Source organism: Epinephelus moara, chromosome 10 (assembly GCF_006386435.1).
Source record: "Epinephelus moara isolate mb chromosome 10, YSFRI_EMoa_1.0, whole genome shotgun sequence".
NCBI lineage: Eukaryota > Metazoa > Chordata > Actinopteri > Perciformes > Serranidae > Epinephelus > Epinephelus moara.
In genome coordinates this window covers 10,956,913-10,970,974 of record NC_065515.1, presented here as the reverse complement: position 1 = coordinate 10,970,974, position 14,062 = coordinate 10,956,913, and the positions used below count along the sequence as shown (strand labels likewise).

Below are 14,062 nucleotides of genomic sequence, written 5' to 3'. Positions count from 1 at the left end.
CGTGAAATCTTGTCTCTAAAATAAGTCCTTATCCACTGAATCACAAAACAGATACTACAGATACTGTATGTAGATAAAAAAAATAAAATTAAAAAAAAGCCCACGCCACTCTCACATTTAATCCACACATTCTTTATGTTTGAACTGGTAAAAACAATACCATGCTGATGTTAGCAGTTTTTAAGACACTGATAGTACAGCTTAAGATAGACAAGAAATGTGGGACAGAGAGAGAGGGAAGCCACTCAATAAAAGACGGCAGGTCAGAGTCGAACCTGCACTGCTGCCTCAGCCTATATGGGGCTCACACTCTACCAGGTGAGCTAGAGGTCGCCACCATAGTTTCTCTCTTTTCCTTTCATACTTCTGCTCTCTGTGTCGTGCCTTTTCTCTGGTCTTGGAGTCGCTGACATGTTGTTTAAATGTCAACTATATCAAAACACATTTCCATCCTTAACTGAAACACCTATTCACAAAAGCCAAGCCAAAGCCCCACTTAACAGAGGCCATGTAAGAAAATGCATGTTGACCAATTCAGACAAGTGGCTCAGCTGCATCTGTCATCTACATCGATAGTGTATTGAGCTGTGATCATTTGAGTGCACAGCAGTGCTGTGGCTCGGCGGATGCAATGCAGACACAGACAAAGACTGCAGCTGCTTCTGCTCTGTTGACGTGTTGCTTACGCTACACAGCCAGTGTACACAACATGTTGCACAGCCTTTGAATTACACATTCTCCCATGCACACATACACACACCTTACGCAGGAGGAAAGACACAAACATCTCTCATTAAGTGGTGAGGTCATTAAAACGGAGCAGGGTTGCAAGATGTTCAAGTCACGGTGACACCAGACCACACACTACAGGAAATGAAGGAGGTCTGATTAAGGCCATCCCCAGTGGTGACGTGGGCCAGTCGTGGAGTGTAAGGCTAAAAGCCATGTATTGGCCTGATGTGTTAGGTCGCTTGAGGTGTCATGAATGCAATGACAGGACCAAATAATATCTAATAATTTATAATCAATCAATGGAAGTGTCTGAAACACTTTAGTCCCTGTTCAAACACGTTCAACCTTTATAGAAAGGGTAAAACTTTTACCTTTAGGGTGCAGAATGATGGTGCAGCCACAGTTTTTATTGCACAGCATCACATTAATTAGAGGGCACAAATGTAGCCTTTAAGTTACTCAATTAAGAGTGAAGCAACATCGATCACATTCCAGTTTAATAGATCATCATTGTAGTTTTGGCTGGTGAGTGAAGCAAATCTACCAGCCATTTTACCAGAATTTAACCAGTGAATTGAGCTAAATTTATACCCTGATACTCGGCTAAAATAATAACATAAATTGGACCCCAAAACTATTGCGGCAGATCAGCATTTTGGCTCTGCATTTTCAGGGGACTTTCTCCTCCTGTCTTAAGTTGAACCCAGTGGCTTATTTGAAGGCCTTGGAGCTCCATGGCTGGCTTCCAGGCTTTGGGATGCTTCACAGCACTTCCACCTCTTGTCTAAGCCCAGCATTCTCACCCAGATGCGCTCTCAGATACTGAACTTTGGCACCGATAGATTCAACAGGAATCTGTCCTCGGTAGTACAAGTGTAATTTGGTCAGTAACCTTAAAACAACTGTGTTCAGTACCCAACTCTAGATACTTCTATTTGAAAATTTCGCAATATGAATATATACCTAGTGACTTTTATATCTTCATATTCATTAGGATCCCCATTTGTTTAGATGTTGTTTAGATACATCAGCTACTCTTCCTGCGGTCCAAAAACTCCTTTGGTAAAATACTTTTACAGAATACACAAATCTGAATTTATGGTATCTGTCTTGTACAATATCAACATGACTCATAACTCATAACATAACTCAGTCTGTGTGCCCTAATCAGAAGGTCTATAAATAAAGGGGAAGTGTGTTAGTTTGCCATGTGGATGTGGCTGTCTTGGTCACATGCAGTAATGCATGAATCAAATATGCACAACATTGGCAAAATATTTATAAGACGCCCTCAACAAACACACCACAGTAACTGTAAATGTGTAATACTTGAGAGTCCCAAGGTTTATGGGATGTTTTGTTAGCTCATGTGTGAAACTCCTGTGGGTAGTTGTTGCCGAATTTCAACAGTTTGCAGCCCTCAATCTAAAGGCCACGGCCTGCTGGTATTTGTTATGGAACATTCTCAGCCACCATGTATGAACTGGTGCGCAGAGCGAAAAGTTCTCAGCTGATGTACTGTCGTTCTCAGCTCATGATAAGGCAAGGTACTGTCAAACTTGTTTGTGAATGTGTATTAACTTACTGGTTTCCAGATTGCATAGGGCAGTGTATGCTGTATCCAGCCTGCTGAGAGTAGGATCCCCAGGAACCAGAGGCATATATTGAACTCTGAAACAGAACAAAATGAAATGTTACAAAAAACAGCACGGAAATCAAACACTGGACAAGTGCAATGAAGCTTTCTTTGTCAAAAACAGCAGGTTCTATGTGTCTATCCCTCCTGTGATTAATATTTTGGCAAAATTAACAGCAAAAATGATGTGCTGAGCTTTATTTGTTATGTTTACAGTTCAGTTCTAGAGAATACTTTGACTACTTATCCCTAATGGTATCTGGATAGGTAAACAGTTTAAGTTTTATGAGGCGAGGTTTTGAGAATTTCTCCGGAGTTTCTGTCGCTATCCCATTACAGAGTGAGTGAATGGAATTTATTAGTGGTCTTAAAAGAGATATCTTCCACTTCAAACTGACACTTTATCCACACGTCATTTCTTAATACAGTGAGCACCAAAAAACAAAACTTCCATTAACCAAAAACACTAAAAGGACAGTAGGAATTTTAGAGGGCAGGAGATAAAACCAAACAATGTAGACATCGAGAAGATAAGTGAGAAAATTTGGGTGACACAGCCCCTTGATATTTGGTCTCATCTACACGAGAACTGCAAATATTCCACAAGCAGCTGCGCCTGGCAATTAATACCACAAGTAGGATCACTTCCTTTCTCACACATTTAGAGACTGTTCTGTAGAAGTCCCATACACCAGTGCTCAGATCTCAACAGACAGTAAATATCTGAGGTATTGTGTCAGCTGAAGTGTCTGTCTCACCCACGATGCTGGATATGACATAACAGGGCAAGTATAAAGAAAACAGCTAATATGATGATCCCAGTTTAACTTGGTCATTATGTCATTAAATACCGCAGTGTAAGAACGCATTGTGCTGTACTTAGACACATGCAATTAATATATTAAAGTACAATCTTGTGGGATTGCTTAAGCTATCTCTAGCACTTATATTTTCATTGCTTCAATGCTTCATATATCCTAAAAAGAATGTTAGGCTATAGTAAAATGCCCCAATTTTCTGACTTCTGTAAAAGTGAAACATAAAAGGGAGTAGTAGCATTGTAGTCATGTCCATGACTACAGTGTAAATTAATCAAAAATACATATGGCATCTAAATAAATACAAAAAAATCCCTTGAACATACCTCCATGTTAGAGGGGGCCACAGAGAACAAGCTGCTGTCCAGCTGAGGGCCTTCTGGATGCAGGTAGTTCTCCCCGTCCATGGCCAGCGCTGAGGGGAGGGTGGGCATCAGACCACAGCTTCACACATGACCACCAGCTGACTTAGGCTATGTACCCTCCGACCGCCACCCAACTGCTGGCTGTGTCTGAGATAGCACTTCTAACAGGGGCAAATGCTTTCCATGACCTGAGGAAGACAGGAGATACGGGGGGGAAGTAGCAGAGGGAGAGAGAAGAGGAAAGAGACATTAGAAGGGATGCAGGGAATTTGTTCCAACAAACACAGTGATCAATAGGGCTGAACGATATGGAGAAAATTTCATATCTCGATATTTATGCCAGATATCTCGATACCGATACGATACGATATGACTATGGGTTCAATGAAAACTAAGCATTCTTTATTAAAAAAACCAAAAAAAAAAACAACCATTTTCTGGAAGCCCTCTTTAGTGACTGAATACACGGGAATCATGTGTAGCAATATGGTACGTTATAGCGTTTGTAATGTCTTTGTACCTGCTGAACGTCGATTGGTATGGCATTATGCTACTGAATGCATCGGCAATCCGACCTTGCTTGGGCTTGACACAGGAGGCCCCAGATGTCCCTGCCGTGTCTTTTATTGCAAGGCACTGTTCATACAGTACTCGGTAGTGTTGTCACGGTACCAAAATTGGGACCCACGGTACCTGTGTGCCGCCACGGCTCAGCTGTTCAGGTATACGCCGGTAAAACACGTTATCTTGCGGCGGCCATAGCGCTCCGCCGTATTCCCGTCTGTGACCCCCGTTCAGCCCACAATCGGTAGGTTTCGCCTTTCGTTTCTGCAGCTGGTTGAAATCTGTACTCACACAGCGTGCTGAATGATTTATTTTGCTCGAACAAAACTATTTTTAGTCGCAAATGTGTTGTGTGTACTAGCAAGTTGCTAGCAGCAGCACATCTCCCTCGCTCAAGGGGATGTTTGTGATTGGCTGGCTTTGCTGTCGATCCAAGGCAAGCAGGAAATGAGGTTTGTGATTGGCTGGCCTTAGCTGTACATTTAGGGCAAGCGTAAAAAGGATATTTGTGATTGGCTGAGCTGTACATGCAGGTCAAGCTGGGGAAACTCACGGGGAAATTATATCGTCAATATCATTGCCTTTTGGGATATTAATATCTTGCATGTTCATATCTCGGTATAGATACGATAACGATATATCGTTCAGCCCTAATCAATACCACATCAAAATTTTAGATTTGTGAAAGAGTGTGGAAAAACTCATTGATACGCTGGACTTCAGTGACTGTTATTTAACTGAAAGTCAGATAAATACCAATGTGAGGCTAATCTCACTTCTTTAAGAGCACATCCTGATCAAAACTTTTCCACCTACAATGCCTTGCAGTATTGCATGGTCAATATTAAATCGGTGTGGACAGCATGTATCAATTAAGGCCTCCGGTGATGCCCACACCTGCTGCAATGACCTTATTTAAAAACACAAAGTGAAGAGAGCTGAAACCCTCCTTGAAAATAGAGTGATAGAACAGTACACTTACGTAAACTGCTTATTATAAGCTGACTTTAAATGTTGGATAACACTTTAAATTTAATGAACAGTAATCACAGAGCAAACAGAAACATAAAAAGAGGTCTTAAAAAGTGGAATAGGTCCGCCATAAAAAATATTAACAGATGTAGTTAATTTCACAAGAAGAAATTGATTCAGACAAATACACTCCTGAAGAGTTCAAACTGAAAATAAAGACTGAAATAAAACAAAAATAATGGTTTAAAGTGTTAAATCAATAACTTTTATAATATTCAGCAGATTGGTCTTCCTTCTCAAGACTTATCCTAGTTGCCTTGTCTTATACATAATGCAGTGTGAGCTTATATTTATTGATTGGCAGGCCTCATTAGCTGGTTGTCATCTGACATGACTGAAGGTTCAGCAATCATCAGCAATCATCAGAGGACCAATTAAAATCCCAGCAGGAGGTCCACAACAGAGTGAACAGGCTGGAGTGCACAGGGGCAGGCCTATTATAAGTATAGCAACTGATTATCAACACACTGCATAGATATAATATCCAGTCAATATTATGACTGGTACGACTTCTTCCTTATTGATGCAGATTGTTTTATTTTGTGTTTTTAAGAATATCAAAAACCTAGACAAAGTGTTGATACACTGAGGCTGCACGCCATTATTCATCTTCACAGTCATAAAGTGTAATAAGGCAGCAAAAGACAGTTTGTTTCACACACAGATGTCTGTGTGTGTGTGTGTGTGTGTGTGTGTGTGTGTGTGTGTGTGTGTGTTTTACAGGTCAAGCTGTTCGTGTCAAATATAATGACAGGTTAGACTAGCTGGACCAGACTGCCTGGACACAGGCTGAGGGCTTCCTGCAACACTAACATGCTTTCCCTCACACACGAGCATGCCCATGCACACACACACATTTTAGAAATTAAAACCTAAGACACGCGCATTTTAAAACTTAAATAAAAACATCTTACATTTACATTGCAGATGTCACTCTTTAATCTGTCTGAATAAATCAGCCGTGCTCTGCTATAATTGAGAAACCAAATCACTCTGAGTATAAAGCTGGCAGATTCTGCTGCCTAACACTGCGGACTATGACAGGACAAATATAAAATAATGTGTATGAACTTAGCTTTAGCACACTATCTATGCTATACAGATAGTTAGATCGATGGACAGATGGATAGTGATAATGATACATAAACGAACTAAATTTTGCGTTCCTTCCAGGCTGACAACCTGACAAATATCCCACAATCCAGTCTCTCAGCACTCCACAATGCACGTCTGTGTAGCGTCAGTAACACTCCCTTTTCCCAAACTAATCAGACCGTTACCTTTCTTTCCCTCTCCGTTCCTCCAGTGTGCCCCCAATCTGCAACATGGGCCAGATGTGGTCACTGGGGACAAAGCCGAGGTAACAAATCCTAATAGAGTTCATGAGGGTCTAAATAAGAGGACCTTTGTGTGTCCGAATGTGTGCATGTGAGAGAAGGAGAGAGAGACCTTGCCCAACATATTCACCACTAGCTAGCCAATACACACAAAAGGGAGGCCATTTTACCCCCAAGCTGCCAGTGCGATACCGTGTGGATAAGGGTGAAGCAAATGTGTGGAAGCCCAACGCAAGGAACAAACTGGCAACCAACTTTCTAGGCAGGAGGTCTTCAGCAAAAGGATATTAGATATCTTCTGAATATGTATGGAAAGCTTCCAGTCCTCAAGGTTCAGATGAACACAAGGACAGGAAAGCAAGTCAGCTCAGGGTAGCCGGGGAGGGCCTTGTGAGGCCCCTTTGGTGTTGCAGAATTGTACTCAATGCAACACCCCAAGGAGGCTGAAAGCTTGGATGCAGCAAAGGTTCTTGAGCATCTTGCCAGCTTATCTGGGTCAAAGGTCTTGATATATTCCTGTGCTACTTTCAGTCGATCATGCAGGACACACGCAGGTCAAACGCACGTTTGCACTCAATCTGAACGGGTCAATGTGGGGTGGAACACTGTTCAACATCTATACAATGGACTAAATATCTACATAGAGAGGAAGAAAAGAGGGCGACCAAAGAGAAAGTGTGAATGTAAGTGGGAGAGTGAGATACAGAACTGAAACCTTCGTGATGTTACTTTACTGAATGTCACCTAATTCTTTGTTGTTCTATTGAATTCTGTGGTTCAGCAGTGATGTGTGTGAAACAATTGTTTTAGTCTGAAGTCTCTGAATGATTACATGCAGAGATTATTCTGTAGCTGCAGTCTGAATACACACACAGTAAAGTTAAGACCATTTCTGCAATATAACAGTGTATGACACCGATATACTGATACATTTCAATTCTGAATATTTGAAAAGTTTCAATACTTCATTATTTCCTCAGTGTCAATACACCGGTGCTGTTCCTTGCCACTAACAAAGAAAAGAAAGCTGTCATTGTGATGTTATAGCCTTGTCATATTTATTTCTTATAGGTCCAGTGTGTAGGATTTAAGGGCATCTATTGGTAAAAAGGTATAAGGCAGTTAACTTAAATGTCTTTTAAGACCCATTCAAGACACCTTTTAACCAAAGTCAGGACAGATTCATGGACGAATCATGTTTTACTTATTTAAGCATCGCAGGTAAGCACTCTTAAGGCCATTTGCATTTCTGCATCTGCCACCTTAGTATTCTTACACACTAGGCAGGCACACAGGAGAAATTTCAGTTTTGCAACATCTCAGCTAGATGCTTCTAAATCCTACACACTAGACCATTAATCAAATTTAAAATGTAATCAATGGCATTTTTTTCAGTGGTATCGAATATCAATATCTTTCAAGTTGCTGTAGTGAAGTTAAAAATTCCAATATTGTGACAACACTTGCGCACGTGAAAGCCAGAATATATGGTTGCCAAGTAACACAGTGGTAGTAGTCATCGCAGTCGTAGTCGTAGTCGTAATAATAATAATAGTATATATTCTTCCTTCAAGTGTGACTGCTAAAAACGCGCTAGTTCTCCTGATCAGCCTGAGGAGACGGCTGCTGTCATTCTATCACCCATGGCCACATCACTCACCAGTACCATGCCAGTTACTGTCTCTTAGCAACAGAAAAATGCCTGTCTTCTACCGTCCCCTGTGACCGAACCCCCACCCCTCCAGCAAACCTCTGGGGATAATCAATACTGATCACTGGAAGAGTGGTCCTACATATCTCCTTCTTGTAAGGCCTCTCATTACCGGAAAACAGCAAAACCCTCTACTACTCCTAACCACTGTGGAGAGGAAGAGGGAGGTGATGAACAAAGCTATCAGTAGGGAGAAGAGGGTTAGAGAAATGGGAGAAAGATAAAGAAGCATGCCCACTGCAGCACAAGAGACACAAGGAGTTCATTCATCAAAACGCAGCGCACACAAGTCATCATTATAATCCTGCCTGGTTATTTAAAAATGTGTCCGTCTTTTTTTGTCAATATCTAGAGTTATAGCCTGAAGTCTGCTGAGGAGGATATGGCTATTTTAGAATAACACACAAAACCTTTGTTGTAAAGCAGTACAGAGAGAGAGAGAGAGAGAGAGAGAGAGAGAGAGAGAGAGAGAGAGAGAGAGAGAGAGAGAGACTCTTTTGCAGCGTAATCTGTTAAATCTGCTAATTACTTCAAAGGTTACTGCTGGTTTTTGTACAACCCCCTCCCATGTGTGTCTCCCTCCATCCCTCTCTCAGTGGGTGGCCTGGTGGAAAAGCTCACTGCAGGAAGATTAGGCCATTTCATGTGCAGCAATTGTAAAAATCTTTAAAAACTGAAATAAGCCCATTCACTATGCACTGAGCAAATACACTGACTGACTTATCTATGCAGAGGGATTGCAAACATGGAGATTTGGTGACATTAGAAACAGTACTTCCAGTGATGTGGCCACATTCTAGGCCAGTCGGTTCCCTTTGGCTGTGTGAGTCACTGTGCATGTCTGTCAGCCAGACAGAGGTTAAGACACCATGCACGTCATTTCAAAAACACAATATGTGTTTACTATGTATGTTGTCCGTTACAGCATCCAACATGTGCTTGCAAGTATGTTATGTGAGAGGTAAAATACAGTCAGTGGTAGGAGGGACTGCCTGGTTGGATGCTGATGGCCTTCAGTGAGTATCAGTGGTGGCCAGAGCACATGGGGATCATCCGGGGAAGTGTGACTTCCCTAAGCTGCTAAATCACGAATTAACGCTCACGAGGAGAACAACCACCCTGCCTGGCGCGTGTGCCACCTCACTCACACCAATGTACTCTCACATGTGGAGTGTTGATATATACTCCCGCATACAACAAAATGATCTGTGGGTGTGCACGTACGATGAAATAAGGCTGTTCATGTTGTTGTGTACAAGAATTACCTTAATTTACCTACCCAAAACACATGCATGCTGTGGCTTTAAAACACGTGTACGCATGTATGTGTCTCTTTACATGCGGTTGCAAGTGTGGTGCTTAAAGTAAATGTATCATAGGGAGAGAAAACACTGAATTTTTGCTGAGGTTACGACAAAGGCATAGATATTATCCTGCTTTCTTTTGTGTCACCACCATTAGTTAACTTCCTTGCTGGAGAAAGAATAACTGTGTGAGGTATCACAGAAAAATAACCGCACCCCTCTATCCTGTTAATAACTGTGGCCTCATCACACTTGTCTTATTGCTTTTCCTTGGGCCCTGTACTAAATCCTTCTTAAGGTTCTAAGAAAATCCTTCAACACACAGCTTCATCTTCATTAACCACATTCTCAAAATCAGCTCCATGTGGCACAGTGGGTGTCAGCAGTGGATTCATTTTAGCCACATTCCTCACTTTCATTTCAGCAAAAGCAGCAGTCTACATTGGCTGCATGACGGTTTACACTTAAGGCACGCCAAAATGATTGAAACCTCATCGAGTCAATATATTTATCACTGACATGTGTGGGTATATTTTGGTGTCTGTGAGCTCAGTCAAGTGCAGAGCAGTGCTGGCCGGACAAGTCCGGTGCAGACACAGCTGCTGCTGTTGTGAATGAGTCTATGATAAGTCTATTGCCTACCATACACTAGAAGACTTTGAAACGGCTACCTCTTACATCTTAAGACAATGTAAGTTTTTAAGATTTTGCAAAGACTGGGAATCTTGCAGGGTCACTATTTGCCAGACCACAACTAGATTCCTTTTGAGATTCCCATCCTGCTCCTGGTGGGGAAAAAATGCCAAACTCCCTTCAAGAAATGTGATATATTAACAATTCCCTACGTGTCGCAAAAACACATAATCTAAAAACACAAGATAAAAGTCATATGTCGACAGTTGTCAATTTCATTCATTCATTATCTGTAACCACTTGTCCTGCAGGGGGTTGCAAGGGGACTGAAGCCCATACCAGCTGACACTGGGCGACAGGGTACACCCTGGACAGGTCGCCAGCCTATCACAGGGCTGACACACAGACATGCTCACACTCCACCTGTGGGCAATTTAAAGTCACAAATTAACCTTATCTGCATGTCTTTGAACTGTGGGAGGAAGCAGGAGAACAGCTCACAAGGGGAAAACATACAAAGTGCACACAGAAGAGCTCCCCCACCCACGGTTCGAACCCCCCACCGCAGATATGAACCACGAACCCTCTTGCTGTGAGGGGACAATGCTAACCGCTGCACCACCGTGCCACCAGTTGTCAATTCAGCATCAATACAATCCATAAAGTTAAATTATAATTCATAAAGATATTCAAATTTAGTGGGAGGAGACTGTGGGAATGAAAGGCCAACAATTTCAAAAATTAAGATCTCTCATTAAAATAGGTGTCTGCTGGTGGATCAAATAGGTGCCAAATTCAACGCACTCTTATTCACCCTACAACTCCACCTGTTTTTCCTCCTTTTCCACAGTCCAAGAGAAGAGTGTCCAAGAGTCCCCTCCATGTTTACTGTCTACCTGAATTGGCTGCTTCTTGTTTGGGGCTGGGAAGCGCACACCTACTGGCTGTTGACAATGTTCACATCATCAAACTAAAACTTACGATAACATTAAACGTGTTCGATTTCAATGGAATAACTTGGGCTGAGTGCACACCGACTGAGGTATAACTGTCATAAATTTAATTCTGACATTGGAAACTTGTCTGAGACAGTGAAATCTTTAGTGTAAGGCCAGCACATAAGTGGAAAGGCCAGTAAAAAGGAATCCTAGACAAAACAGTCACGGAAGGAATTACTGCGTGACGTTTTAAGCAAGAGAGCTGCACTTTCAATACACATGCATGTACAGTAAGAGTGCATGCATTGTACACAGAAGTTTTTCTTGTAACAGTCCTCTGTAGGCATCTGTCACTCTCCTGTTGTAGTCTGCATCAGTCTTAAAGGCTAACAAGTCAGCTGACAACAAGCATTCAATCCAACGCACGACACTCACTCATCACCAATCTGAGTCCATCAGCATCACCAGTAATCAGGTTAGAAATGATCAAGGCCCAGCTGCTTTACACCAGAGCAGCAAGGGGGCTGTTAGTTGGTTATGATTGCCTAGACTGGCTGGATTCATTAGCTACTCTGATGAAATATTCATAAAAGGAACAAGTTACTTCCCAGGGAAATGCAAGGCTTCGTCATTCACAACCGCCTACATTATTAATTAGCGCCTTTTTTCAACACAAAAGGCCTCGGCACATGCACAAATCCACACACATGCATGACACATAGCCTTAAGCACATAAATACAAGGACATAGACATTAGCTACCAATCTGTTCTTGTTCCCCTCCCCACAACCACAATTCCCATTCAGTATTACAGACACTGCCATAAAGGGGCTGTGGACAGCCCAGTGAGCGGGTAGGACACTGGATAGAGAATAATGATCGAATGACTGTGTAACCGAATCTGCTGTCTTATCAAAAGCCGGGAAATGGAAACAAATTGGGTTTTAAGAGCCTGTTGTTATTGCATTTCGCCCGTTCAAATATTTATCAAAGAGGCTCTCTGGACTGGGACAGCACGCAGGAACACATTGAAAAAACAGGCAGTCATTTGAATGATTTGGTCTGACTGAAAGGCAGGGTTCAAAGATTTAGTTACTTACAAAGGGATCGCGATTAATCCTAATTAGATTCTCATCAACCCACTCCAAGTGGCTATTCAGCACCGTTTTGCCATGATGATAAATATCTTTGTGCCCACAAACACCAGCTGAATGAGACATTAAAGTGATTTATCCATAATGGGGGGACTTAATCAAGCTCTCGTGGCTCAGAGGATGCCTTTGTTGTGGGAGATGAAGAAAGAAGAAAGAAAGGTGAGGGCAGAGAGGAGTTTGACAATCAAGGCCGGAGCAGAGCGGTGCAAAGAGCGGGAGGTAGAAAAAAAGATCACAAACACTGGGTTTGCAATGGCTTCATGACACTCATTTTAGGAGCAAATCCCTCTACTTCTACCACCACCAGCAGCAGCAGCAGCACCCACCAGAAATAGATCAAAGGCTGACTAGATCAGAGAGAGAACGATCCACTTAGCTGCCTCTTTGCCCCGTTTTCTTCTGACATCTAATTTCCTTGGAATAGAAGGATGATGACACATGCTAACAGAGTGCAGCTCTCCACCCTTTATTGCTCCAGTTTAACTAGTTAGGTGAACAGACAATAGCTTATTTTACTTAAACAAATTTGTATACATAAGTAGTACTCTTTAAACACAGAAGGCTGGACATAGCAATTTGTTTGTGCACATAATTAAGGTGCAAGCAATTGATTCTGAAAGCATTTTCTCACAACTGTATGCAAAGTGTGCGTGCTTCTCTTCTGTCTTTCTGTTTCAGCCGATGACGTTAAGGAAGCAAAGAAGCCACATTTAAAGTGCTAACTTGAGAAAAGGGGTGACACATTTTTAAACACTGCCCCCCACAGGACACCAAGCCCCCAAATTTAGTGGCCAAAGTAAATTTTTGATGCCCACATAGACTGCTAAAATAATGGCTGTAGCTACCGTGACATCAGCCACTGGTTTGTGGACTCCCATTTGAAGCTTGGTTTACACATGGGAGAAGTTTCCCTCACAGGCTTTTTTCAAGAAAGCCCTTTCTGACAGAAATCAATTCATTTAAACCCCATTTACGACTTTTTTCCTAACCTTAATATTCCTGTTAGAAAGACCTAGAGGAAAATTTCTCCCACCAGGCAACCTTTCGCTCAAAGCAGCCCTTAATTATGCATAACTTTAAACCTTTATTAAAATGTAAATAGGTGAGTTATAAAAAAGAGAAATCAACCCTGAAGTTGTCATGTTGAAAGTAGCTTCAGAGACAAAAGTGTTTCTTGTACCAGGCAGTAAACATGTTTATTTCTGCTATAAAGTTGGGCATTTTCACATGAATGTCAAGTGACTGCTCAAAGAACTGCAGTTTTTGGCACTTCCATGTTGGCTTCATTTTTTAGCTGCAGAGATTGCCACCTGGATGGCCCAAATGTATATTTTAAAACAACAGCCTACAGAAGAGGCAATTTAACGAAGCATAACAATGCCTTCCTTAACTGTGACACTTCAGTAAACGAAAACGTACTAGAGCATAGACCTTCCCTGGAGGCGTCCCAGGAATGATCTATATTCATCCCGAACATATTTTCTATCGTCACTGGGACAGCAGTACATCTTCAGTCTCAAGCCTAAGCTAGCCTGCAACAAGTACAGTTTGCTGTTTTTGCTGAATGTTGTACAGAGTTCCCACGGTCTTGAAATTCTTGGAAAAGTTATGAAATTAGATTAACCGTTTTAGTTTTTTATATGCATTCTTTTGGCTATTGTTTAAAATATGTTAATCCCAAAACATGTCTAACGTTTTTATGTAATACGTTTCTTGTATTACTAATTTAATATCAAGTGCTGCGCTGCGTGACCATTGAAACATCAACAGTATCACGATATACACAGACCAGACCATTGTTGCCTCACAGCCCCTTTTGGGGGCAAGAATGGTGCTGG

At 41.8% G+C, this 14,062-nt stretch overlaps 1 protein-coding gene across 2 annotated transcripts in view; it reads right to left on the bottom strand.

Moving 5' to 3' along the window:
* Positions 1 to 14,062, bottom strand: part of LOC126396381 (protein strawberry notch homolog 2-like) — a 76,107-nt gene that overhangs the window by 54,272 nt on the left and 7,773 nt on the right. For both annotated transcript variants that reach the window (XM_050054395.1, XM_050054396.1), the window contains exons 2-3: positions 3,513 to 3,739; positions 2,318 to 2,403 (exon numbers count right to left, since the gene is read on the bottom strand). In XM_050054395.1, coding sequence (XP_049910352.1) covers positions 2,318 to 2,403; positions 3,513 to 3,620 — 194 coding nt within the window. In that variant the 5' untranslated portion in view covers positions 3,621 to 3,739. The remainder of the gene's footprint in view (positions 1 to 2,317; positions 2,404 to 3,512; positions 3,740 to 14,062) is intronic.